General features: G+C 49.7%; 1 protein-coding gene across 1 annotated transcript; it reads left to right on the forward strand.

Moving 5' to 3' along the window:
• The first annotated feature begins 1,137 nt into the window (after positions 1-1,137).
• On the forward strand, positions 1,138-24,339 carry LOC144942170 (protein LSM14 homolog B-like). Its single transcript, XM_078868930.1, has 8 exons — positions 1,138-1,406; positions 6,193-6,350; positions 9,123-9,363; positions 15,374-15,571; positions 18,826-18,990; positions 20,345-20,447; positions 21,259-21,502; positions 22,566-24,339. The coding sequence occupies exons 1-7, from the start codon at positions 1,286-1,288 to the stop codon at positions 21,464-21,466; spliced, it is 1,194 nt and encodes a 397-aa protein (XP_078725056.1). The 5' UTR covers positions 1,138-1,285; the 3' UTR covers positions 21,467-21,502; positions 22,566-24,339.
• Positions 24,340-26,028: the final 1,689 nt, after the last annotated feature.

Consider the following 26,028-nt stretch of genomic DNA (forward strand, 5'->3'; position numbering starts at 1 on the left):
CGCCTTTCCCACACTATCAATAATTAAATCAATATATCCATACATTAGGTGGGTGATTGATTTGATCTCCACTCGGGCAAACATCAACCGCACGTGTTTTGTAGCAATGTAAAAAAGAAAAAGGTGCTCCTCGTATTCGTCGGATCTTCAAATGCTGAAATCAAATCATTGGTGCTATTTGCTCGTTTAAAACGTCGTTATATATTTGCCCTTGGAACATCGATTATACATCGCCTCGCGATAATTGGGCTTACGCGGGGCAACGTGGCAAGCTGGAGACTGGCGGTGAGATGGGTCGAGACGTAAGTCGGAGTGGCGGTCAAAGGAAAGGAGCGACGGAATGATGTGAACGTGCAGCGCAAGACGGCAGGCTGCACACGGGAGGGCCCCACTCCGTTATGTGAGACGAATGCCACCAACGCGCGCACGGAACATCGAACATCGATCTCCCCGGTCTCCAGAAGCGACGATTTAAAGAAGAGAAACCCAGCAATCTCGTGTGCAGGTGGCTTAGAGAGGAGGGGCTGCGACATCGCAGGGGCCGTGACGGCTTGGGGAGGCGTTCATCCAGCAGTGGATTTGGACACGACTCTCAAATTCAACGGTTGAATGGAGAAATTAACACAGATTCTGTCCTGAAGCCCTCTCATCGTGGCTCGTGGCTCGCAGCCGCCCCCCTTCCCCCGCACCTCTGATGAGCACGGTTGGCTCCGTGCGAAATAAGTCCAACATACATACATTACTTATTATCATGACGATGAGCTCTTGTAACCCAGATCTCCCCTGAGAGACACAGAGAGAGAGACATATGTGCGTCGCAAGGTCCTCTCGTCTGGTTGAATTCCCATTCCTGTCCGCAGACTCACGCCGGCGTGACACCCCCTACTCAATGACGAAGCGCGGCTCACGCAAAACAACTGGAACGGCTCCGCTAATTAAATACAAATCCCGCCTAATTTTCACAGCCTGCACCTGTCTCCAGGTGAGAGGCGAAGGGGGAGGGGTGTGGGCAAGGCTCTTCAGGTATCGAGAGGGGGTGGGGTGAGAGTAAAACGCTTTCAAGTATCCCGACAAACGTTGCGCGGAAGAAAAAAAAATCCCCCACAAATCCGCGTGGTCGGCGCCATCCATGTGCAGTTCACTTCCAACGGCGTGTCCGTGAGCACGCGGGCCACACCGTTGGCTATATTATCATCATCATCGTCTCGCGATCTGGGCCAGGTTCCTCCTCCTCCTCCTCGGCCCCACCACCAACCCATCTCGTCGCACGTAGCCGCCAGCGATCATGGCGACTACGACGCCCTACATAGGCAGCAAGATGAGCTTGATCTCAAAGGCGGGCATACGCTACGAGGGCATCCTGTACACGATCGACACGGACAACTCCACCATCGCCTTGGCGAAAGGTACGCACGGGGGTTTTACGGGGCGACTCCGGGCGCCCCCCCCCCCGATGCCTGGAGGATCTCTCCGAAGCTCGGGGTGGGTTGAATGAAGCTGGTTTAGTTGTCTTGACACGCACTTGGCAAGACTTGCTTGGAGAGAGTTGGCCAAGAGGTGAGCGTTACGGTACGGTGATGTTATTACTACTGGGCAGTTTGTGTTCGTGTCGTATTTGAATGTTAATATCCACACATTGCCAGTGTCAAGGTGTGGATATTAAGAATCGGTTTTACCCTTCCAGGCAGTAAGATGTTCAAGCGACAAATAAGATACCTTTTTTGTTGCAAGGAATCCAAGTCTGCATTAACCACACGCAGCACTTGTGATGAGCATGCTCTGATGATAATATACTGCGTTGTCTTTGAAAACTGGCCGACACCAGAGCCTTCTCTGGCCTGACACTGGTGGTGAGACGGGGCTCTAAAAAAGGCTGCCGTCTCTGGTGTAGACCAACCAGTTTCAAAGACCATGCCCGAATATTATCGGAGCATGTTTTTGGTGGCATGTTCACCACAAGTACCATGTCCTTAATACATATATGATTACTCGCAAAATATTTCTAATTTGATTTTAGAACCTCTTGAACACCAGTTTTATTGCCAAAGGGGTAAAGCGTATGCTTAATTTCCATAGTATTTTAATGCTTTGTGGATTTGTTTTCCTAATGAGGGCACTAATTCCGGATGCACGCTGGAAAGTGGTTTGGCACACGGAATAATGCCGTGCATTCGCCGCAATTTAAAATGTTGGTTTTATTAAGCAAGCATTTGCCTTGTTGCGCACAACCCCCCAGATCTACAAACCCTCGATTGCAAACAAGTAAAGTGGGCCACACGAGAGTTTAAAGATCGATCTGTGTATGTTTAAGTCGTTGTATTTCTACGTAATAGTTAAACATTGTTGCCACTCGCACAAATTAATTTGGAAATGTTCCAGATTTCTTTTTGCCGTCAAAGATTGCGCCCAACGGCACCTGCCGGGATGAAATTGGCACAATTGAGCACTTCTTCTTTCGTATGGCGTGGGGGAGAGGGAAGCAACCGTATTTATCGATGTCATTAGTTGCATGTGAAAATCCTTCAATCAATGCAAGGCGGCAGTTGGACACTGTGCGGATTGCAGCGATAAGCGTCAGGGCTGTGCGCGGATGGCGATTCCGTCCGGTGATGCGTCTCTCTTTTGATGGTTCGGCACTTGCACACGCTCAAGTAGCTGAGAGCCCATCTCATTTGCTCTTCGCTCGATGTAACGATTCCCACCATCGCCGCCACGGCCGCGAGCTCGATAGCCAAAAAGTTTGGCAAAGAAGCGTGTGAGTGAGAGAGGGTGGGGAGGGGGGGGTTGATTTGTAAGATTGATTGTGAACTTTGATGAGAGCACATTGCGGCGGGATTGATGGTATCGACCAAACGACCGTTTATCGTTGGGGGGGGGGGGGCGATTCGTTCCTGAAAGGTGCGACGACTAATATCGAAACGACGTATATCGAATCGTATATTTACATAGCGCCTTTATCCAGGGCGCTTTACAAGGGTTATGAAGTGGGTACAATGAGGGTAGCTGAAGGTGATACGGCGAATAGGGATGGGGGGGGTTGGGTATGGGGAGGGAGGTTTTAGTGGGTACGGGAATTTCAGCGGGGGGTGGCCTCGGGAAGGATGGGCCCAAGGAAGAGCGGAATCTCGACGGGGGGAGGAGGGTGCTTCTCGCTTCACGTGGAGGGGAAGTTTGTTCCAGTGCAAAGGGGGGCAAGTCGGGGAAATGGAGCGGAAACTTGGATTGTGCCCGGGGAGGGGAGGGGGAACGGTTGGGGAGTCGTGGGAGGGATTGGGAGCGGAGCAGGGGGGGGGGGCATGAAACGAGAGGAGGGAAGCGAGGTACGGGAGGAGGCGAAGGCTGAGAGGACGACGGATAACGAGTCGGGAACGGACGATGTTGCCAGCGACGTGAGTGCGGGGTTTTGGGCGACTCGAATCGGGCAGTGGTGGCATTTTAGTAAAGTAACGACGTATTTGCGAAACAACGTTAAATGTGGTTGATGAGGGGGGGGGGGGGGACTTAAATGTGTGTAAAATAACCCTACTTACAAAAGAACATCAAAGTTGGGGGTGGTGCAGGCTAGCATGGACGCGGGGATGGGGCGAGGAGGATTAATAAACGGGGCGAGTTGCGGCGTCTTAGAGGCGAGTATGGGGGGAATGTGCTCGTGCGGTGGCTTGTCGTCCTGTCGCAGGGTCTCGATGCATTGCGGCGGTTTGGCGTTGGGGGGGGGGTGGTTGAGATTCATCCAGCAGTGGATCGACCATCGCTGCTGCTGCTCCTGTTGCCTTGTGAATTGCCCTCGCGTCTCAAGCCCGCTGTACAACGGCAATGCCATCTGCCGCCTGCGCCTCTGGGCGATTACTCGACGACGAACCCCGCGGCGCATTCGTCAACACCGCCGCCTTGTTTTTTTAAAGTACGAATCTACAAATTAAAATCTAAATCTGGCAACATTTCGGGGCAATAAGGGGGGGGGGCGCCTTCATGTGCGAGGAATGAGAGGCGCACGTGTGCTTGTGCGCCATTGCAGGAACACCAAGTAGGTGGTGGAACTCTGCGACTTGATCGACGTGTGACCATGGGCACAATGAGTTTAATCACGCGAGCTGGAATCTATTTAAACCCAAATTTTATGCCTATTTCTGTGCAGTTATTGACCAGGCTGAGACCCATGAACTCGTGCTACCTGAGAACCCGATTTTTTTAATTACGCGTGGCTGAAACCATCCGGATTCTACAAACGACGATTCAAAATCAATCTTTTTTTTGACTGGAGGAATCCAATGAGCTATAAAGTTATTTTGCAGACGTCCCAGCAGGTGCGGGATCAGAACAATACTACAACCAACAATACAAAGACACGATTTTCAAGCCCTAATGCCATCTCAGTATCTCTCCCATGATTCCGCCGATCGCCTCTTGCGCATGCTGCTTTTAACTGGACAAGTGGCTTTCTGCGGGCTGCATGAAGTGTCTTTTACATGGGGTGGGGATAGCGGTGGTGTGCGCTCGTGGTGTTTGTCACGAGGTGTGGGGGGTGGGGATCCGTCGCATCGTTGAGATGCTTGCAGGCTCCCAAGGACGGGAGGGAACGAAATTTGATGCCAGAAATGTCACTTTGCTTGGCCATCCCGTTCTCTAAATTTGCCTGGTGACTCCTGGGGAATTCTGTTAATTTACGATAAAATTAAGTATTCGCGAGAACAAACTATAACTGCACTTGTTCCATTTAAAAAACGTTTTAAAAAATACAATCGACATTTTCGCGGCTTGTAATGATAATTGCGGTTGGCTACAATTTTGCCACTCGCGCCATTGATTGCCATGGCCGGGAATGAAACCCAGGCGAGAGCAGTGTTGGTACACAAGTGCGACAACCACTGCCCCACCGCTCTACACTGAAATAACAATCATTTGCACCGCGCGCATTGGTCCGTTGACGTTGAAAGATGAACTGACTTGCGTCTTGGCTATGAGAATGCGTTCCTCAAAAATTTGAATATTAAGCTGGCCCGGGAGGGATGTTTGTAATTGCTAAGCAGGTTGCGAGGGTGATGATAGGGATTTGTGATGTTGATGCCCATAAACATTTCAATACCTGCAGGCATATGGGTTATGGATGATGGGCGAGTGGTTTTAATGCAGCTTGTTTGCAGGAAATAAATTAATCTTAATTTTTGGCTTGCATGGCTTGCAGAGTTGAGAAATGTGTGCGGCACAGAATCTCGTAAGCTATATTTTATTGCTGGCTACAGACAACGTCGGGTGGCCTTTATATCCGAACCCATTCTGGGCTTCGCGTAGGTAGACTGCCTTCAAGTTGCGTTACCTGGTGTGGTGTGTAAAAGTAAAACATTTCTATTAAATCGGCACTGGGGAGGATGAAGGTAGCTTGGCATGGCGCTACAAACTATTTGAAACGATTATTTAGGTTACCGGGTAAGGCCCACTTACCATACCGCTCTTTCAGAAGCGACCTGCCCACATGGTAGGTAACTCAACGAAGTGGCTTCTTACGTGGGAACGTATAGCCGCCAAATACTCCAAACGAATGTTTAGAAAAACCGGAGGACTTGGAGCGGAAAAAAAAAACGCTCGACCTATGGGGAGAAAACCATTCCGACTTCAAATATACAGGCATCAGGGTTTGATCGTCAAACGCATGACCTCCGATATACCAGGCGAGGGTAGTTAACTTCTCGACACAGTGGCGCCCAAAACCCACAACCACCCACCTCGTGCTCTGTCCCGACCTACATGGGTGCTCTCGACCGTAACAACACTTGACCAAACGGGTACGTGGAGGTCTGTCCCAGCGGCGGGCGTCTTCGTCTTTGTGTGCTCGTTTGGGGCTGTACGCGAAGGCTGTAGCAGCGGTGAGCGTCTTTGTGTGCGCGCGGGGAGCGGTGGTGTAGCGGTTAGCGCTACGCTGCGCTATGAACCCGGCGACCCGGGTTCGATTCCTGCTCACGGCCAACACCGGTGACGATTATCTGGACCGGTCCCGGGCCTCCCCTAGGTCGACTCGGCCTGAAATGAGTACCTGGTGCAGTGTGTAAACATCGCCACTAGGGAGACAAAGGCGGTCGGCCGTGGTGCTGGCCACCCACCCACTTCGTGTGCCGTTGCGGCCTTCATAGGTGCTCGCTAACAGCACTTGCCCCTACGGTCTGTTAAGGCTATACGGGGGATCTTCGTCTTTTGCAGTGCGCTCGTTCGGCACGGAGCGGCGCCCCGCCGACCGACCCGTCGCCCCTCGCGAGGAGGTCTACGAGTACATCATCTTCCGCGCCAGCGACATCAAGGACCTGACCGTGTGCGAGTCCCTGCTACCCGCTCTGCACCACGACCCGGCCATCGTGCAGGTGAGAGATGTGCAGCCGCTCTTTACCGTTAAACTATTTTTTATTTCACAAGGTCAGGCCCACCGAGCTACGTAGCTCTTTCAGAAGTGACCTGGCCACAAATGATTTGCTCAACGAAGTGGCTCATCGTGTGGAAATATCTAGCAGCCAAATACTCTAAACGCACGTTGGTTCTAAATGTGGAGGTTAAAACTGAATGACCTGGAGAAATCCACTCGACCACGGGGGAGAGCGTTGAAAACTCCAAATATAAAGGCGTCGGGGGTCTGGATCGAACCCCCACGACCTATTGTATTCCAGGCGAGGTAGTTAACATCTTGCCACTGCAGTGGTGCCATGGTTTAGGGGAGTGGTGGCACAGTGGTTGATGCGCTGCTTCACAAACCTGGCTACGACCACCGGGGTTTAATTCCAACTTACGGCCATCACCAGGTGAAGATCATCTGCCCCAACCCCCTCCGTGTGCCTTGCCTGCCTCAAAGTTGCTCGCACAGCACTTGCCCCAAACGTCTGTTAAGGCTTTAAGGGACATCTTTCGCAATAGATTGACAAAATGTCAAATAAAAACGCAAGTCCTCGACACTGATCGGGCACATTTCGGGCGAATTGCTCTTCATGGCACTGGAATCGGGAAGCCAGAGATGGTGGAGTATACGAGTTGGAGACCGCACTTCACATTAAGAGGCTTTATGAGAGGTACGTTGGAGGGTTTTATTGGTTGAGGAGGAGGCTACCAAGATCCGTGCCAGCGTGCCAATGGATGAATTGCGCAACTCCTTGACCCTGGCACCTGAATGGCTCTCAAGTGACGACATCACATGTATCCCTCAAGACAGAAGCAACAGGAGGATTTCTACACAAATTATGCTGTTGGCTGATGCTAGTTGTAATTTATGGTGGGTTTACACCTCCAACACACCTGTGATGTACAGTAAATAATTGGCATGTTCTGTTTACGTGACAACCCTCACTAGTTGGCTGTCGGGTGTGGCGGGTTCAACGACATTTGTGATCTAACCCCAAAAAAAACTCCTGTTAATATTGGTTGCAAAAGCCTACGTGATGAACTGGAATACGATGTTGATTTGTTCATCTTGGTGTCTTTACGAATTGTATTATATTCTTAAGTGTTCTTCACAGGAGGGGGAGCTGTGGCATGGTTGTTCGTGCGTTTGCACCATTCAACGCTACGATAGTGGTATTGGCCAATGCCAAGACCGCAAATGGGGGCCTCTGCAAATGCAACAGATGTTGTGCGCTGTTTTGGCTGCCAAGCAGTAGTTTTATATAGTCCGCTAAGAAAGCGTGCAAACGCACACATAACGAATGGTCCATTTAACGGGAGGCACATTGGAAAACGAAAACGTGTAGCTTGCGTAGTTGGATGCGTGCCTGGGTTGTGTGCCAGGTTATCCAAAAAATGACGGGAAATCCCTAAAGGGACACGACAGTTTGAAGTAACTTTCGTAGCATGTTATACGTGAATATTGAAAGGTAATTGAAGCTTTTTGTGTTTTTCATATAAAAGAAGGAAAACATTTTGCCCGGTCGCTCGGATGTCGGATCATAACTTGTAACGCTGAGGGCCCTGGTTTCAAATCGAGGATTGAACTGGGTTCACCGTTTTATTGAATTGATAATCTCAGCCTGATCACCAATGACTGAAACAACAAAACCCCATTTCAAATTCCATTTCGGGAGAATTTAAAACTTCGTTGTCACGTGACAAACAATCGCACACTTTGGCAGAGTGCTTGGAAGTGTCCCCCCCTCCCTCTACTATTTGGACCAGAGGGCATTTGCAGGGGTCTCGAGAGGCAGCTCTGATATCCGCTTTCGTGGGCCGTTCTCGAACGCGAAGGGGTCATTGCGGAAGAACGGAATGGGATTCTTCGTCTCGCGACGACGTGCCGCCGATGGCACAATCAGGATAAACTTTGGGGGGAGAGAGGGGTCGGGTGGAAAATGAGACTCAGCCCTGGGGGGATGTGGGGATGTGCACGCCAGTGAGCTGACAGCCGTATCCTGGTATCACCCCTCCAACGCCTGCTGCGTCTTGGGCGCTCTCCGAGGCCTCGATCCCATAATGCGCGCGACATGCAGGGGGCAGTCTGGCCGTCTGGGGGAACCGCGAGCGGTGCTTGCAGATTGGTCCGGTGCGCTGCGAGACCGCCTGAGAGCGATTTCCGGCCACGGAGAATATCGGCGGAGAGTTTTATCATCTGCCCCGTTGCCTCCCCAAGGGCGACTCCGCCTTAAATGCATGCCTGGTGCAGGTGTAAGGGGGGGGGTTGAAGGTAGCCCAGGGTGCTGTTGTCCCACCACCCACCTGCTCGTCCAGCATCGACCTTAATAGGCGCTTGCTCGGTTGTGCTGCCACAGCTGAGGGTGTTGGTGACTATGTACATCGACTGTCTTATTTCCAGAAAGGCTAAAGCATCTTCTTTTCTCCCAGTTAATTTATTAGCACTGACTACGAACTGTGCAAAAGAACTTCAACATGCGTACATCATTAGGATTATTTTGTTATATTCTTGGGTCTTTCGGTAAAGTCACATAGATAGGTTAAAATAAAAATAAAATAACAGGAAACTACGACGTTTCCATCGCAATGCAAGCGATCGAAACGTCGTAGTTATGATTATTATTTTCTTCGAACCTATCTACGTGACTTTACCGAAAGACCCAAGAATATGAATTCCTGCAGTCACGAAATCTTTCAGTCAAAATTATTCTATTGCTTCGTAAACCCCCCCCCCCACCCCCGTCCAGTCCTCCCTAGGCACCCCGGGGGGGGCCGCTCGCTACCCCCTGCACCACGTGTGCGGCGGCGCGGCGAGCCGCTACTCCGTGCCGGGCACGCCGACCGGACCCTACGGGGCCATGGGCGGCTACGCGGGCCACGCTCAGCACGGCGCGCAGGCCCACCAGCTCGTGCAGGCGGCGGCGGCAGCAGCGGCAGCGGCGGTCGGGCACTATCCCTTCGTGCAGCCTGCGTACGTAGGAGCTGCAGGTATGGGTGGTGTGTGTGTGGGTGCGGCGGTGTCGTGGTGAGCGCGCCGCGCTACGAACCCGGCAGACAGAGTTCGAATCCCGCTCGCGGCCAACGCCGGCGACGATTATCTGAAACTGTTCTGGGTTGTCCCCTTCGTAGGTGCTCACTAACGCAACTTATCCCATCCGTTCAAGGCTATGCGAGGAGGGGGTCCTTGTCTTTTTGTGCGAGTGCTGGGGGTGGACTCGGTAATTCCACGCTCAACGTTTTCTGGATTTCTGCTAGGCAGGCTTGGAGTCGTGACTATGCGCAAGGCACTTATTGGGAGTACAAAGAACGCCTATCCATATAAAATACTTATCTTTGACCCTGTATTCTGATAATCATATGAACGGATGTTGGATGGAAAGGATGATGATGACGATAATAATGCTATTCGTAACCTGTACAGTATTTCGCGGACATAAATGCCATGACCTTTAAGGTGCGTAGTTGTCTTTTTCAAAATCTGGGCACAGTTGCATGGATGCATGTCATTTTAAGTGTCCATTTTTTTTTGCCAAACGTCGGTGTGTCTTGAATGCCGCCGCGTGCTGCAGCGGAGGGAAGGCCGTGGCCACGTTCCAGACGGCCGGGGCTACCGCGGCAGAGAAACCGTGCCTGGCGGGGACTGTCCTGGTCCTTGGGGGAGGTGGGGAGGGTAGAGGGGTAGAGGGGAGGTTGCGGAGTTGTGCTGTGGCCGGACGTGGCGTGCCAAAGTTACTCGCATTGTTCTTGTACCGTTCCGCATGAAATAAAGCCACGGGTCGGTTGGTGTATGTGGGGCTGGGTGGTGGTGGTGGATATTGGGAGTGGTAGTGCGGTGGTTGGCGCGCTGTGAGCCAAACCCAATGAGCCGAGATCGATTCCTGCTCGCTGCGGACGCCAGCTGAATTTCTGAACCAGTTCTGGGCTTCGCCTTTCGTCGATTTGGCTTTAATTGGGTACCTGTGCGATTGTGTAAATGGCTCTACTAGGGAGACAAAGGCGGCTGGGCCATGGTGCTGGCCACCCACTCGGTGTGCCTTAGCCTTCCATAGCTGCTTGCTAACAGCACTTGCCCCCGCCCCCCCAAACACAGCAGTCTGTTAAGGCTACACGGGGGCGATCTTGGTGATGATGCGTGTGGTGCTGCGGCGTATTCATAGCGTGCCTCCTGTGTTATCGAGCAAGGTGTTATTCTTGGACAAAAAATCGGTGGTGGATGTATCTGGACCGGTGGCGGTCTGCTTAAGTAGACCCCGTCGTAAACGGGTGCCTTTTTTACCGTGCCGTGAAACCTCGACAACGCGGAGAGGAAGGCAGCCGGTCACGGTGCTGTCCAAGCCACGCTCTGCTTGCGCACCGTTGCTGAATTTATCGATGGGCGCATGGTGACGGCGCTCGCTCTTAAGAGTCTGTAAGGCTGCGCACTGGGGTCTTTGTCTTTTGGGTGTCACTGTTCCTGTAGCTCTTCCCCCTCCCCCTAATTTATCGATCTCTTCTAAGACTCGACAGAGCCTTAATTTGTGCCGTCAGAAGCTGCTTCTGATTCCCGATCGAATCTTTCGATTGGTAATGGGCCGTCGCAGCTCAGACTTGCAATTCCTAATCGGATTCTTTCAGAAGGTCCGATCGCATTTTCTAGCCCAGATTGACCTCTCCCTAGGATGAATTGAACGTTGAGGATACGTTCTTGCGCTGACCTTTATGTTGCCAGGAACGCCCGAGTCTCTGCACACTTTGTATGGACCTGCATTTGCGATGTATGGATTGTACTCGTGTTGAGAGAACCCAGAGGGGGGAAACCCATTGCAGAATGGGGAGGGAGAACGGTCCACATTGAACCCCCCAGGGTCTTGGTGCTGTGAGGCACAATGGGGGAGCAACTTGAGCTCTGCACAGTTGGACTGCCAATCTTCTGGTTGCCACCTCAGCCCAAGCCTTAAACACCGAGAATTGCCAGGCAATCCACTGCTGGATGGATGCATGTTGGACTTTCGTACCGTACTTGGCCAACCATGCTAACTGGAGGTGCGGGACGAGTGCCCCCCCCCCCACAGCCCAATGAGTTGTGGGGGTGGTTTGACCACATGTTACCATGCTGGTAAGTGTGTGGGGGGGGGGGGGGGGGCGCCATAGATGAAGGTGGTGGAACCTTAGAAGTACAATGGGCCTTGCCGTGCACTGCCTTCCGTGGCTGACCCATGTAGCCCCGCGTTCTATGTAACGCCTGTCAAGTGTGACATATTTCATTACGCACTAGCCCAGGCTCGAACTTTGCTCTACTTCTGAGATCTGACCCAATATTCGTGGTCATTGTGGATGGGCAAGTACCGTTCTAACCACGCTCAAAGCCGGCTTGACGTGACAATCCGGCACAGGTCGGGTGGGGGTGTCAAATACGGTTGTTTAACCACGGCAAGAATCCCTCTGCTACAATTTGCCCTTGGGTGTGGTGGTTACGACCTTGAAGGAGGGTCCGTGACGCCCACTGGCTTTGCCTCGAGCGATTCATCCCTGCTCCCTTTTTTTAAATGACCCCCAGGGAAGTCGCCGTGGTATTGTAAATGGTTAGCGCGCCGGACTTGGGATCCCAGAGGTCGCTGCTCCTATTCGATCTCCCAAACAACGAAGGCGAGGTTTGTTAAATGTCCCCGGCTATTTCCATCCCAGCGATGTAAATGATTTAAAGCTGCCACGGATTGGGTAGATCGGCAGGTCACGTGTGGTGGGGTAAAATGTGGGTACTGCCGCTTTTCAAAGTTGTCTGGCATAGTTGATCAAATGCCATTTTTTAAGAGGGCTTTTGAGTCATCTTCAATGCAGGCTTCTCCACTCGTGGTATCGGCAAGAAATTGCAGGGCTGCACCTGTACCCTTTCATGACCTTGCCATGTATTTTCCGTTGCCCAGTGGTCTTGCCTTGGGTCGTTTTCGTCTTGCTCGTTTAGAGCAACTGCATGATTAATGCGATCTTAATTGAACGCAGTTGAGTGCAGCTATTTTTATGGAAGTCTTTTGGGAAGCATATGCAGGAACATAAAAGGCTCTGTGTATAACAGCATGATGATGATAATATTTAGTGCATGCGGACTAACATTTTTGTTTTTACTTTGCACTTGATGGTGATACCCGGTGATTGTGTTTTTAAATTGTCGCCTTTTCAGAAACAGGACCCTGCGGGGTGGGCTGGTAGGAACGAATAACCAAAGAATATAAACAGAATGTATTATTACACTTGTTTAGCCAGGAAAGCCCCACTGAGTCTAAAGGTTTTTGTAGGGTCCTGCCAAGTGTTTGCAGTAGGGGGCGATGTTGCTACACCTAATCTGACGATACGAAGGGAGAGTTTGAGGCCTAGTTCTAGGATTTAGGCCTAGCTGTAGGCTTTAGGCAGCTGTGAGTTAATTTTTAATTTAAATGTTTTTATTATTTATGTAAAAGCTTGTAATTTAAATGTTTCTATTTAAAAACATCAGGGAATGTAACATTGTTATACATTAACTCCCTTTCACACACGCGGGGGTACGATACGAAGGGAGAGTTTGAGGCCTAGTTCTAGGCTTTAGGCCTAGCTGTAGGCTTTAGGCCGCTGTGAGTTAATTTTTAATGTAAATGTTTTAAAAGCTATCTCAGGGAATTATAAGGGAATGTGTTACACTTGTTTAGCCAGGAAAGCGTCACCGAGTCTAAAGGTTTTTGTAGGGTCCTGCCAAGTGTTTGCAGTAGGGGGTGATGTTGCTACACGGACGGACGGACGATATAATCTTTTGTAGGCTGGTTCACTTCGTTCCTACCAGTATAACCCGTCATTTAAAGCGTGAGAATGTGGTGCCCTCTATCAATGCACTGCTGGACGAAGGCCATGCTGTCTGTCATGCGGGGGGGGGGGGGGCGTTATTTGACCTCTACCATACTTGTGTGGTTGTGGTGAATGGGTAGGTGGTGAGCCAACCACTGATTTGGATATAATTTACTCGTGATGTGGCTGAGATTAGGTTTTATTTGTTTTGTTGGCTTCATAGTTCTGCGAGAGCCACTCTTCACACCCCTACCACGCGATAATACAAATGTGGTGCTAAATGGTTTTTGTTTGCAATAACAGCATTTACCAAGGCCACTTAATTTAGTGACTATTTGTGGCAAAGTGGCTTCTGAAAAAGCAATATAGCTCTGTGTCTTGCCTGATAAAAATACAGTTTTTAAATTACCACTTCCACCACTCCACCCAATTAAGATGTGCACCCACATTTTTTTATTGCAGCTTAAAAGTCCTGCACGATGCATTTTTCCATGGCAATGGTGAACTAAGACTTTTCTTTTCTCTGGTTTGTGAAAAATGAGGTTGCCAGAGGCAACTGGCTATATTGATCTCACCGAGGGGTGTGGTGGTGTTGTGGCCACCCTATTCACTGGCTGGGTATGGAGAGGATTTCTGATCGGATCTTCACCTGCATCTCTTACCAAACACCTGATGCCCGATTTGACATGTCCAGTGAGACGTCGTACAAAAATCAGATTTTTTTTGCTCTTTTCAACATTCTCGTTTGAAACCACATCGATTGGTATGGTAGTCCAGGTGACAAATTTTAATTTGTCGGGTAGCAGAGGGTGTCGCAGAACATTGGGCATTGCAGAGTAATCCGATTTACATTAGTGATGCGTTCCTGAAATGTGGGGCGAATATTTAAACGACGTAAATCGAAGCAATTTTTTCCCAAAATACTGTCCGTGATTATATTTTGTTATCGACAGTGCAGTACATGTCGTCATGCGCGCGGCACAAAGTAGTTGGTTTACAGGGTAGGTGAGGGTAGAGGCGATGGATATGAGGACGGACTGATGCTGTCACCGACGTAAATTGGGTAGCGGTGTTAGTAATAATGTGACGACGTAATAGCGGGGAAGTTGTAAATTGCTATTTCTGTGTACCCCACGATCATCTAACCCAGTGGTTCTTAACCCAAGGGGGGGTACACGCACTTAGGGGTTTCTGGGGATGCGAGACATGGGCAGATTGTTTTTAGAAGGTGAATAATCGCAGCACAAATTAAGCACGGGCGCGCAAGTGCAACTACTTTGTTTAATCAAATCTACATTTATTAACATTGTAAATTTAACGAATGAGAACCAAACGGGGGGTTACAAGGCTGCAGTAAATGTTATATAACAGCCACCGATTTTAAACCGACACGTGTGAATCTTCGTGCTGCCCGTGTTGGTTTAGCCGAGGTCTCCCTCTGCAGGCGAGAGGACGAATCGTAAAATCTGCCGTGGCTTGTGGACAACAGCTGTGGTGACCCTCATTCCACCGTCTCGTTAATTAATGTTTAAACCTCCCCCCAACGCCCAAAGTGGTGCTGCCCGACCATAAAAGTGCGCGCAAACACCCCCCCCCCTAACGACAAACGTTTGCTATGCGCGTGGCAAAAATGTTTTTAAACCAGTGCGAAAGAATCGTTTGCACAATGCATAGTGTGCGATGGCAATTGGATGCATCAAGAGCAAATGAGGTTCCGTTTCGTAAATGTCGGAGACGCAAATGAGGTTGTCGGCAACGCTGTGCTTAGCTGCCGAGTGATCCCGTGTGGTTTTGACGGCCTCGCTTGAAGTGAAAGTAAACATCGCACGCTCGGCCACGCTGGGATTTGTGCGTGGCGAGCCCCGCTGCTTGGTGAGAACACAAACTTGTGACTGCAGTCGTGAGGAACGATCGGTGGTGGTGGTCATGGTCATGAAGGAATGACGGATGACGATGACAACACGATGGGTGATGGAGGGCTTTGGCACGTATCTTGCCCACACAGCTGTTGTAGAACACCCCCATAATACCAACAACCACCTTTCACCACTAAGTGACGGTGACGCCACCACGGCGCCCGTGCCAGATCGGGTGCACTTTGAAGGCCACGACGTGTTGACGGGGGAGGTCACGGGACGGACCCACGTGTCCCCATGGGTTGGCGAACTGAGACGAGTGCCCAGCTGTGCCCGTCTCCTCCACACAGGTGTGGCACCAAAAGCAAGTGCGGCCACCGTGCGCGTCAACACCACACCGCAGCAGTCGGCGAGGAAGAGCGTCACGGTGGAGCAGGGGGTGCAGACGGCACCCCAGCAACAGCAGCAGCAACAGCAGCAGAGGACCCCCGTGAAGCAGATTGCGGGTCCCGCGGCTCCCAGCGTTGGGCAAGCAAGTACGACTTCAGGTGGTGTGGGTGGTCTACGCCCTTCCCCACCCCCATGCCGTCATTCATCTGTTCATCAAATTTGTCCGGTCGTTTTTGAGCAATGTGTCCCAATTGACCGTTCGCATCTCGTACCGACGCGCACTCTGATTTCTAGCACGGTTGGCTACGTGCGGTGCATACAGTGCTGGGTGTGTGGGCGAGGTGTGGTTCTTTAGAAGGGCTCCAAAGCAGAACCTTGGGCACAAGCTCTCCTCCCAATGCCACGGCAGTCGTCCTGTCTCCTGGACCTGTTGCCTACCTGTGCATTAAATGGGGCACTCGCGCCAGCCCGGCTACTTGGTGGGAGGCGAGATGAAATGTTTGCCCTTCACCAACTCGTGCACTGCCCAGCGTAATGAAATATGGTCAAACATCACCCACAACCATGATTGATGGCACATGCTGCATGAGAAAAAAAAGCATAATTCGTATGCGCATTCTAAAATAAATGTGCTGTTTAATTTGATCGATAGAGATCGATAAGTTATTGCACCATGATGAACTGCCTCCTACATGTAGAGGGGGGTCTGTACCGTGCGCAATATTGAAGTCTACGTTTGCTATATTGAAGCCACGTGAGACGAATGCGTTCGTGTATTGAAGGCTAGACGTGCACAGATTCTATCGAGGCATTAGTCGTGGGGCTATATAAATAGCGGTGGAAAGGCAAAACCCCTTGCTGCATTCATTATTGACGCTGCCTCACAAAGGCAACGCGTGCATTCGCCTCGACTTTGGCAATGGCCTTTTGAACATATACAGAGGGAATAGGGAATAAGAGATTCTTGGCTGTTGGTGGCGACCTGAATACCGAGCAGCTGGTGTGCAAATTTTTTTTATGATTGTGAATATTTACCCAGGAAGCCTGCTCGGAAGTACGACTCATTTGTCCATGAGGGTCCGGGAAAGCTGTTTTCGTAGCAGGGTATACTGATTGATGCATAATTGCAATGGAGAAAGTTTGCAGGTGATTTTCATATTTGGACAAATTTTGACCAGGCTCCCAGCACACAGTGGCCTACTCTTGTGAATGACAACGCTGGGATCTTTAACGTCCACTGAAGCAGAATGGCGTGCAATTTCAATTATTGTGAAACACAGCCGCAGTGATGTAATCGGGGGCTGCCGCTGAATTGGAACTGAGCCTCTGCAACGAGCGGTTGCGTGTGCCGTGGCGTGGGGCGTATTGTTGCATTGCAGAACCGTGGCCGTGCTGATGGATTTGGAGGCGTTCGTACGTCGTGTGGATATAATTGTGTTGGCAGAAGACGACTGATGGTGATTTGCGAATGCTACTTTACACTGCGGGGATCCTAAGAACTGCCATTTTTGTTAAGTTGTCAAATAACAGACGTGACAGGTGAGCGGGTTTGTTGCTAGATACATATTGAATCATTGCCACCCCCTCCCCACTAGTTCCCAATTCAGTTAGGCTGGCTTTCCCAATCTCCCCAGTCCTGTGATCACACTACGTCTTTCGGCGATTACGAAATTTACTCCCCAATTCAAATACAACTTTAACTAGATTCCACGCTGCTCCGCAGCAGTCGTCTAAAATCGTGGCAACTCCGATGTTTCGTCTGCTACGAGCGGCGCGCACGTGCAGTGCAGAGCGTCGGTGTGATGTGTGCACCCTTTTGAAAGGAATCTGTCGGAACCCGTTAGGCAAGGTTTGCTCCGGGGTGTGGCTCTCGGTTGTCAACTGTTTAACAGAGCACTCAACTGTGCCATTTTTTAAATATATACATGTAATTGCCACCTTTTTGTGCACTTGTAGAGGGCCAGTCAACTTTGGATGCGGAGTTCAATATTAAGTGACCACCCAAGAAGAGTATTGGGGGAGAAGTTCATTTCCATTGTGAGATGGATGGAAATGGAAGGATGTAGGGCTTAAACGGTGAAACGAGCCGAGTTGCAGGTCGGAAAGATGAGGTAGCTTGTAAACGGCCCATAGGTTTTTGTTGCTTATTAGAGTTTGAATGAGTTGCTATTTAGGGCTATCCCTATTTTATAGATCTGGTGCCCCATGAGCTCCTTGGGTCAAAGGTTAGCCTTGGCTTGTGCCTCGCATAACTACCGACACCATGACAATTTGTTAAATCGAACTAATTTATTTTTACTTGGCTTTTTTAAAAATCATGATTTAATCAATCGCCCTTTCCAAGAAATTCTTGGCTGATGGGTTGCCCATGTTTTTATTTTAGTTTTATTATATTGTCCATTGGGCTTTTAATGTCAGTTTTACTTTCATAAGGTTAATTGTTTTGCCTCGTACAGCGCTTTTAGATTGCCAATATGAAAGGGTGCTTCATGAAACGTGAGTTTTGTTATTATGATAATTTGTTATTTGCTTTATCAACCTTAAATCTTGACCTAAAGCTTTCGTGACTGCAGGAATTCATTCTTTTGGTTTTCAGTAAAATCACGTACATAGGTTTAAAAAAATAAATAAAAAACTACGACATTTCGATCGCTACACAATCGGTCTCCTTCAAGAAAAGGGGGTTGGCTTCTAAAGGTAAACCGTTTAAAGGTTTAACCCCCTTTTCCTGATGATGACTGCTTCTGTTGCGATTGAAACGTCGTAGTTTTTTGTTATTTTCTTTGAACCTATCTACGTCGCTTTACCGAAAGACCCAAATAATATTTAGCAACCTTGTTCACCGGGGCATCTTGGAGCATGCTTATCATGAATGTATTTGTATTATTTTACCAGGTAAGGCCTAAGGGGAGCTGTACAATATACATCTTTATCAGAAGCGATCTGGTCACAAATGATAGCTCCACGAAGTGGCTTATTGTGTGGAAATTTATAGCGGCCAAATGTCATAAACGCGCTTCTAAATTTGGAGACCCTGGAGAAAAATCCACATGACCCACGGGGAGAACATGCAAACTCGTAGGTTTTTTCGGTAAAGTCACGTAGGTAAAAAATTATATTAAAATTAATAAAAGTTAAATAAAAAATCATGACGTTTCGGAGGCAACACAAGCTTCCGTTTTTAAGTGGTACCTACGTGACTTTACCGAAAAAACCTAAGAGTATGAATCCTTGCAGTCACGAAAGCTTCAAATCCAGAAAGAACATGCAAACTCCCAATATACAGCAGGGATCGGGATCGGACCCACGACCTCTTGCGTACCGGGCGAGTGTAGTTAACATCTCGCCACCACCACCACTGCGTTAGTGGCTCACAATCCAAGCTGCCGTGTTTTTTGTTCCCTCCCCGCAGGCGTGAGCCGCCGTTGGCGTCCCCGTGGGCGTCCCCAGAAGGCCCAGACCCCGAACCTGGGCGACGAGTTTGAGGTGGAGTTTGACTTTGAGAGCGCCAACGCGCAGCTCGACCGCGACGAGCTGGACAAGGAGTTCCAGGGCAACAAGGCCAAGCAAGGAGAAGGTGGGTGGTGCACTTCTTCTTTTAAAGGAGCACTTTGGGGGGCCCGGTTCTGCCCCCCCCCCCCCCCACTACACTACCTCCCTACTGCCCATCACTCCTGTAGGATGTCTCCTATTAGAATCAGAATATTTATTTGTCCACTGGAGGAATCCTATTCCGCTACAAAGGCCTTTCACAGATTGTCCAGTAGGGGCAGGTCAGAATGTAACGTACGATACAAAAACACGATGGGAGTGCACAGTCTATAGGTAAAGTAAACAATCGCTTGAAATAATAAAATAAACTAATCTAGTCTTACCAGGTGAAGCCCACTGAGCTATTCGCTTTTTCAGAAGCGACTTGGCCACAAATGATAGCTGAATGAGTTGAAGTAATCGTCAGGAATGATAACTTGAGAAACTCTCCACATTTGACAGCTTTTAGTACTTGGCTGGCTGTCACTGCACTTCTGGGTGAGGGCCTCGCATCACTGGCCAGGTGTGGTTTCTGAAAGAGTGGAGCTTGGACAGTGTAAAGCGCGGATGTGCAGTGCAACAGTGGATTTGTATTACACCGCCCCTCTGCTGCCAACAAATTATTGGGGGGCGCAGTACCACGGAGGCGAAATGTTAACTACCTTGCCTCGTGGGTTTGATCCGAACCCTGACGATTATACATTTGGAGTATGCATGTGTCTCTGCCTGTGGTCGTGTGGATTTTTCTCTGGGTTGGTTTAACGCGTCGGCTTTTGCAGCCAATATCCATGATTCAGATTTTTTTGGGTTGGATCACGATCTAACCCAAACAACCTGTTATGGGTTTCTCTGGGTCCTCCGGTTTTTACCTCCACATTTTAGACTCGACGTGGAATTATTGGAGTTTACCTGCTATCAATATTCACGTAATAAGCCACCAACTTGAGCTATCATTTGTGGCCAGGTCTCTTCTGAAAAACCTTACAGCTTGGTAGGCCTGAAATATAAAAAAAACATGTTTATAGTTGTATTGTTTTAGCCCCGACTCGCATTGGTGAATAGTTGTATTTTAATAAATGGTAAAAAAAAAATTGGAGACTTCCCTGTACTAAATGTTGGTCCCTTTAGGACCATAATGCACTTGGACATTTTTTGTTTACTAGGAGCAATCTTCATGAGCGTCCATCACGATGATCTGTTGCCACGTCGCTTCTGTTGAAAGGTTTGGTTGAACAAATCTGTACCATTGCCCCCCTCTAGTGGTTCACCCCAGCCATCGCCACTCGGGAGACAAAGGTGACCGAGCGTGGTGTTGGCCCACCCATGCCTGCAGGTGCCACTTGCCAACAGCACTTGCCCCTCCAGTCTGAAGCTATATGGTGTCTCCCTTTGTGCTGCAGACAAGCAGAGGGGGGGTCCCAGCAGAAGCTCTGTCGTGTTCCCTGATAACTGCTTCTACGACAAGACAAAAAGCTTCTTTGACAACATTCCCGAAGACGGCAGGTAATGGTGTCTCTGCCACTTGTGATTTTTAATTGGATCTCCTTGCCCATTGCGGTGTTGATGGTCTTGGCCGGGCAGTGGTGGCGGCACACCGTAAATACAGCGCCTGGAGGAGGCGAGAGGTTGGTGGTTCACAATCTCTTGCAGTGTGCACCGACTTTCCAGGAGATGGCAGTACAGCAAGTGGATTCATCTCCATCTGTACGGAGATGGTGTTGCTGTTCCCCCACCTCCTACCTTTGCACGTGTGGGTTTTCTTTGGTTTTGTCCCTCGTGTATAATAACTCTCAAATGGAGTTTGCCTAACCATCCCAGCATAGGATGACAGATCTTGGGAAATTGTTGGTGCCGTTCCTGGCTGCCGCCTTGCTCGTATGTGGTTGACCACGCCTCCTGAATATCTGGAAACTATGGGCGTTACGAATGTGTGACGTTAACTTTAATTGCTGTGCATAAAAATGCACATCGCGTAAATTGTGGTGTTGCACTTGATTCGGAAAAAAATCTGAGCCCGAAAATAGAGAAAAACATGTTATTCTTTGACTGGGCACGAGGCAAATATTTCTCATGCTTTATCTCCTCCCTCCCCCACCACCTCCAATACCAACACGCGCCATTCACCACTAAGTGACGGTGACGGGCCTCCAAGTGCCAGGTGCACCTTGAGGCTATCACGTGTAATGTCGAAGGCTTGCTGACGGGAGGTCACGGGAAAGACCCCAGGTGCCCATGGATTGACAGATGACTGGCAGATGCACCAGCTGTGCCCCCACCCCCTCACACCCCCCCCCCCTTCCTTCCACCTTGTAAGGAACCGCCGCGTGACGTGGGCGGAGGAGCGGCGCTTGAACCTGCAGACGTTTGGGGTGAACCTCCCGGCCGCGCGCGCTCGCCGCTTCTGGCCCGGCCGGGGCCGCGCGTCCTGGTTCAACCGCGGGTCCCTGCGGCGTGGGGACGGGCGGCCGGGCATGCCCGGAGCAGGAGTGCAGTCTCCTCGGCCGGCCAAGGTGCAGGCCTAGACGGAGGATGATGAGGAGCAGGAGGAGCACGTACAGGTAAGGGCAGCTCCTGCTCCTGCACTCCCATTGGGCTGCAAAACAAAATCTGCTCGTGCCTCCCTGAAGTTACTTGACTTTTGTGGCCAACCCTGCTGAATCCCTTACCCTCTGCCCCAACACCCCCCCCCCCCCCTGTGAAAATACACTGCTCCGTAGAGTATGATGGAGGCACATTTATAGCCTTGACTCTGATCCCATTTTTCCATTTGTCTCTTCTCCCCCTTTCTATTCCTCTTTCCATTCATTACATCCTTGACTCCCCTTCTCCTGGTTGTAGCCACGGGTACACTACCACAATTGCTTATATAATATAATTTGCATATTATATCGTGAATTTCTCAATCCTCATTTATATTAATCTTAAACATGAGACTAGATTTGTAATCGATCATTCGCATGCCCAATGTTAATGCATTTATGCGATCTGATCCACTGGAGGGCTACATGTTTGGAAGATCCAGAGGTACGAGTGTTGATGGCCAAGATTCTTACAGGTTTTCTTGAACTGTCAGAATGTCCTCTTGACGATTCATTGCTCTTATTTGGATGCCACGGTGGCGATGTTAACTCCCTTGCCTGGTATGCAGGAGGTCGTGGGTTCCACCCCAACGCCTGTATAATTGAAGTTTGCAAAGCCTTCCCGTGGTCGTGTGGATTTTTCTCCGGGTCCTCTGTTTTTATCCCTCGTTTTAATAAAACATGCATTTTCGAGTATTTTGCTGCTATAAATATCCACACGATAAGCCACTTCGTAGAGCTATCCATTTGCGGCCATGTCACTCCTGAGAGAGAGCTACATAGCTCTGTGGGGCCTTACCTGGTAAAATAAAAATGTCGAGTATTTTTCAAATGGGGTTGGTTGGTAACGCTTTCGTGCCCAATTTCGAGATTGGCGAAGGGCATTGTGGATGGCTTGGAGAAACCTTGTGATCAAATCTTGGCCAAAATCGAGACCACGGAATATGATTCTCCAAATGAGACTCGTGAGCCCCTTGTGGGGTCGACGACGATCTGTTGGTTTTGTTTTGACGCCGACAATGTGTGCTCTTGTTGTTTGCAGGTTGCAGAGAACCGCACTTCCTCCCAGTGTACATATATTGAGGGTTTGCTTTCTTTAAAAACAAAGATATTTGTGGAGTCTGAAGAAACGTTAAGTAGAGGGGTAGTGCAAGGACTGTACGTGGGTTTTGTTTATTTATATGCGATTCTTTCATGTATATGGTGTGTAAATAAGAGAAACACCGTTTAGTTTAACGCTTGACACATTGTAAATATTGTTTTGAACTTCAGGCTAATGGGTGAACTTAAACATTTCTGTCAAGTCGGACTTAACTTTAAAGCTTTAAGAATTTTCTCCTAAAATGGGTGCTTTTGTGTGACCTGTCTTAAGCTTAAATGAGCATGGACATGACAATTTAATTAATGGAGTTGTTTGTATTTCACAAGGCAGCGTTAAATGTTGCAGAATTTATATCGGCGAAATGGCTGGCAAATAATAAAGTTGGCCAACTGTTGGATTTAGAACATTGCTTCGTTGGATTTACTGCATTGCTTTAGATTCCTGTAAACTTTGGCCGGAATGAAGTACAATGCATGGCTTTAACAGGGTCGGTGGGGTGGGGGGTTTGCTGGATTTGAACAAAAGTAAAGTGCCCTTCAATAAATTGAGGCATTATCTGTTCCAGCTTAAGGGCCGATTTTGAAAATAGAATCCTCTGCTTGGTGTGTAAAGCAGCGCGCATCACATCTTGACTTGGTGTGGTTGTCTCCTAGGATGGTGCTTCTCAGCGCCAGTCCTCGCAACCCACTGTGGGTGCAGCTTTCTGTGCTTGCCGACCTAATATCGGTTGTACGCGGTACCCGAATTTGCATATCGGGGAATTACAAACGGTGGAGTGGCAGTTCAGAAACTCTTGTCCAGACCCGGTGCTTTTTATCGGTAAGATCCTGGATTTTGCCCTCTTTGGTGGGGACGACCGCTGCTTTGCTGTTATCTTGTAGTTATTTGCACACAACCTTTACTTAAATGCAGTGCATGGGATCGCCGGTGCGGTTTATGGTGTTGCGTAGTTTTTTTTGTGCAAAATTTGACGGGAAAAGTTGTCAAGTGAACTAGTATTAATGACACCTTTTTTTGCTCGCCTATAATTTTTACGATCTTGGTTATGTTAGATTTTGATTGCGAACAGGGGTTGTTTGAGCAGTTTGTGCTCTTTAGGGTTTTTTTGTCGTGGCATTCGTTCAAGTCGAGGGTCAAAGTTTGCATCCACATTGTGTTGCGTCGTGAAATATTGGTGGTTCTGTCTGACGTTGCTGTGGAGACAATTGTAACCTCGGAGAAAATGGATGTTTGCAAATGCTTGTCAGCAATTATAAGGCACATTTTAAGTCAACGCTGTAAACTTGATTTGGAAGATCAGGCGCACTGACCTGGAGAGACCAATTTTTTTCAAGGGCAGCTAAATGATGACCAAGGTGTATTGGTGGTTATGGGTGGCTGGCAGTCCCGTGCAATGAACCTGGCCCCCACCCGAGTTTGATTCTCAGCCATGGCTGAAATAAGTGGCGTTTATATACGAACCGGTCCTGGTCCCCCGGTTCGGCAACTACCACCGACCCGCTCTGAGATTAAGTATGGTCAAACAGCCAAGAGGTTGGTTGTGGTGTTGAGGCTGACCCTGTGTGTTTTTTGTTTTCAACGGGGCCAAATAATGTTGGGATTGTGGTTGAACAGCCAACAATACAAATCCAATGTTTCTGCTTTGCGTGTTTAGTATTTTGTTATGTTGCACGTCCGACGTATGTGATCTCTGTGCATGTTTGAAATAAAGGTGTGCACCCATGCAATACCCTGCATATGACTTGACTGCTTTATGGCCACACGTTTCATTTTGCCGAGTTTACTGGATGCGTTGACAAGGAAAATTAACATGAATCCATGGAAATGCTAAATTAATAACCCAGTGTGGTGGTGCACAGTAGCGCCGTTACACTGACCTGCGGTGACCCCGAGGTTACATTCTTGGCCATAGATAATGTACGTGGCAAGTGATGCCTAAACCAGTCCTGCCACCCTTAAACCTGCATTGACCAGTGTGAAGTATGGTCAACCCCCCACCACCCCCCCCCCAAGACACTGGAGGAGGGCTTCCTGAATGATTGCAGAAGGGCTGGCAATTACCATTGATAGTTGCTGAGTCCAAGTTTCATTTGTTTCTAATGCAACGATCTAAACTTGCTAAATGGGCACAATGACAATCCCTAATGTTAGAAAATGAGTAAATTATCAATACTGTCATGTAAGATGATATAGGCAAACTGGATGGACGATATAAACATGAAATTGAGATTTATGTAAATGCATAATTGTCACGATTTTGTTGGTCTTTTGTGCACAATCGTGAAATCGCGCATCACGAGTTGGAGTAATAGATTTTAATTGATATCGTAATCTCTCTAACGTCTATCAGTCTGCAAGTCTAGGGCCTGGTCAGTACTTGGAGACCACCTGGGCTAGCCATGTGGTGCAGGTGTGCGCTCCAGTATGTGGCCAGGGGAATGGTGGTATTAAGTTTTAAGTGGTATTAAGCTTTTGCATAGGGTTTTTTCCTGGGTTTTCTGTTTTCCCTTCTACTTGAGGCCAAACAGCCCAATGGAGGTGTAGTGACGTTGAATTGGCTATGTAGCAGCATAGCGCTGGCTGCTGGCGGGGAAGGGGATCTGCAGCTTGCAGCAGCAGGCCACGTGATAGACCAGAGGGGGATCTCGGTGAAAGGTCACGCAAGGGGCACACCAGGAACCCGCGGGTAGGTTCTAGAAAGGGGGCGTGGCCGGAGGCGGAGCCAGGCCACGCTGGCGGTACAAGAGGGGCCCCGGGAGGGGACCTCGGGGCTGTCGTGTGGAGTGGGGGGGGGGGGTCCCCGTCGCGCTGTTGCTGGAGTCTTCATCACTGTCTCCGTCTTCACGGTCTCGGCGTCGCCAGTCAGAGGCAGTCTACCCGCTGCCCTGACTGGGAGCCGTAGTCGACGACAGACGGATTATTTGGAAGTGTTTAACCTGTTGGTGCTTGTTCATAAACAGTGCCTCCAACTTGGTGTCTCCGATTCAGTCACTACCCAGGGATTCTCTTCAAAGTATGTGGGGTAAGGTGGGGTAGGGAGGGTGGGGTGGGGTAGGAAGGGGAGGGTGGGGGAGGGTGGGCTGGGGTGGGGTAGGAAGGGGAGGGTGGTGTAGGGAGGGTGAGGTGGGGTGGGGTAGGGTGGGGTGGGGTAGGGAGGGGAGGGTGGGGTAGGAGGGTGGGGTAGGGTAGGGAGGGGAGGGTGGGGTGGGGAGGGGAGGGGAGGGGCTGGGTGGGGGTTGGGAGGGGCTGGGTGGGGCTGGGTGGGGGTTGGGAGGGGTGGGGCTGGGTGGGGAGGGGCTGATCACCCCATGGTGCCCTTATAAAACTCAACGTTTAACCAACTCACGCCGGCTTGTGCTCGCCCACGGCCATATTTGCGGAATACACCACGCCGCCGTTGACC

The sequence above is a fragment of the Lampetra fluviatilis genome, chromosome 26, assembly GCF_964198595.1.
Source record: "Lampetra fluviatilis chromosome 26, kcLamFluv1.1, whole genome shotgun sequence".
Classification (NCBI taxonomy): domain Eukaryota; kingdom Metazoa; phylum Chordata; class Hyperoartia; order Petromyzontiformes; family Petromyzontidae; genus Lampetra; species Lampetra fluviatilis.

Excerpts from the sequence above, each read along its gene's own strand:
- LOC144942170 (XM_078868930.1), top strand. The coding sequence starts at position 1,286 with ATGGCGACTACGACGCCCTACATAGGCAGCAAGATGAGCTTGATCTCA. Across the intron at positions 15,572-18,825 it reads GCAAGCAAGTACGACTTCAG|GCGTGAGCCGCCGTTGGCGT; the intron begins GTGGTGTGGGTG and ends CCCTCCCCGCAG. Across the intron at positions 18,991-20,344 it reads CAAGGCCAAGCAAGGAGAAG|ACAAGCAGAGGGGGGGTCCC; the intron begins GTGGGTGGTGCA and ends TTTGTGCTGCAG.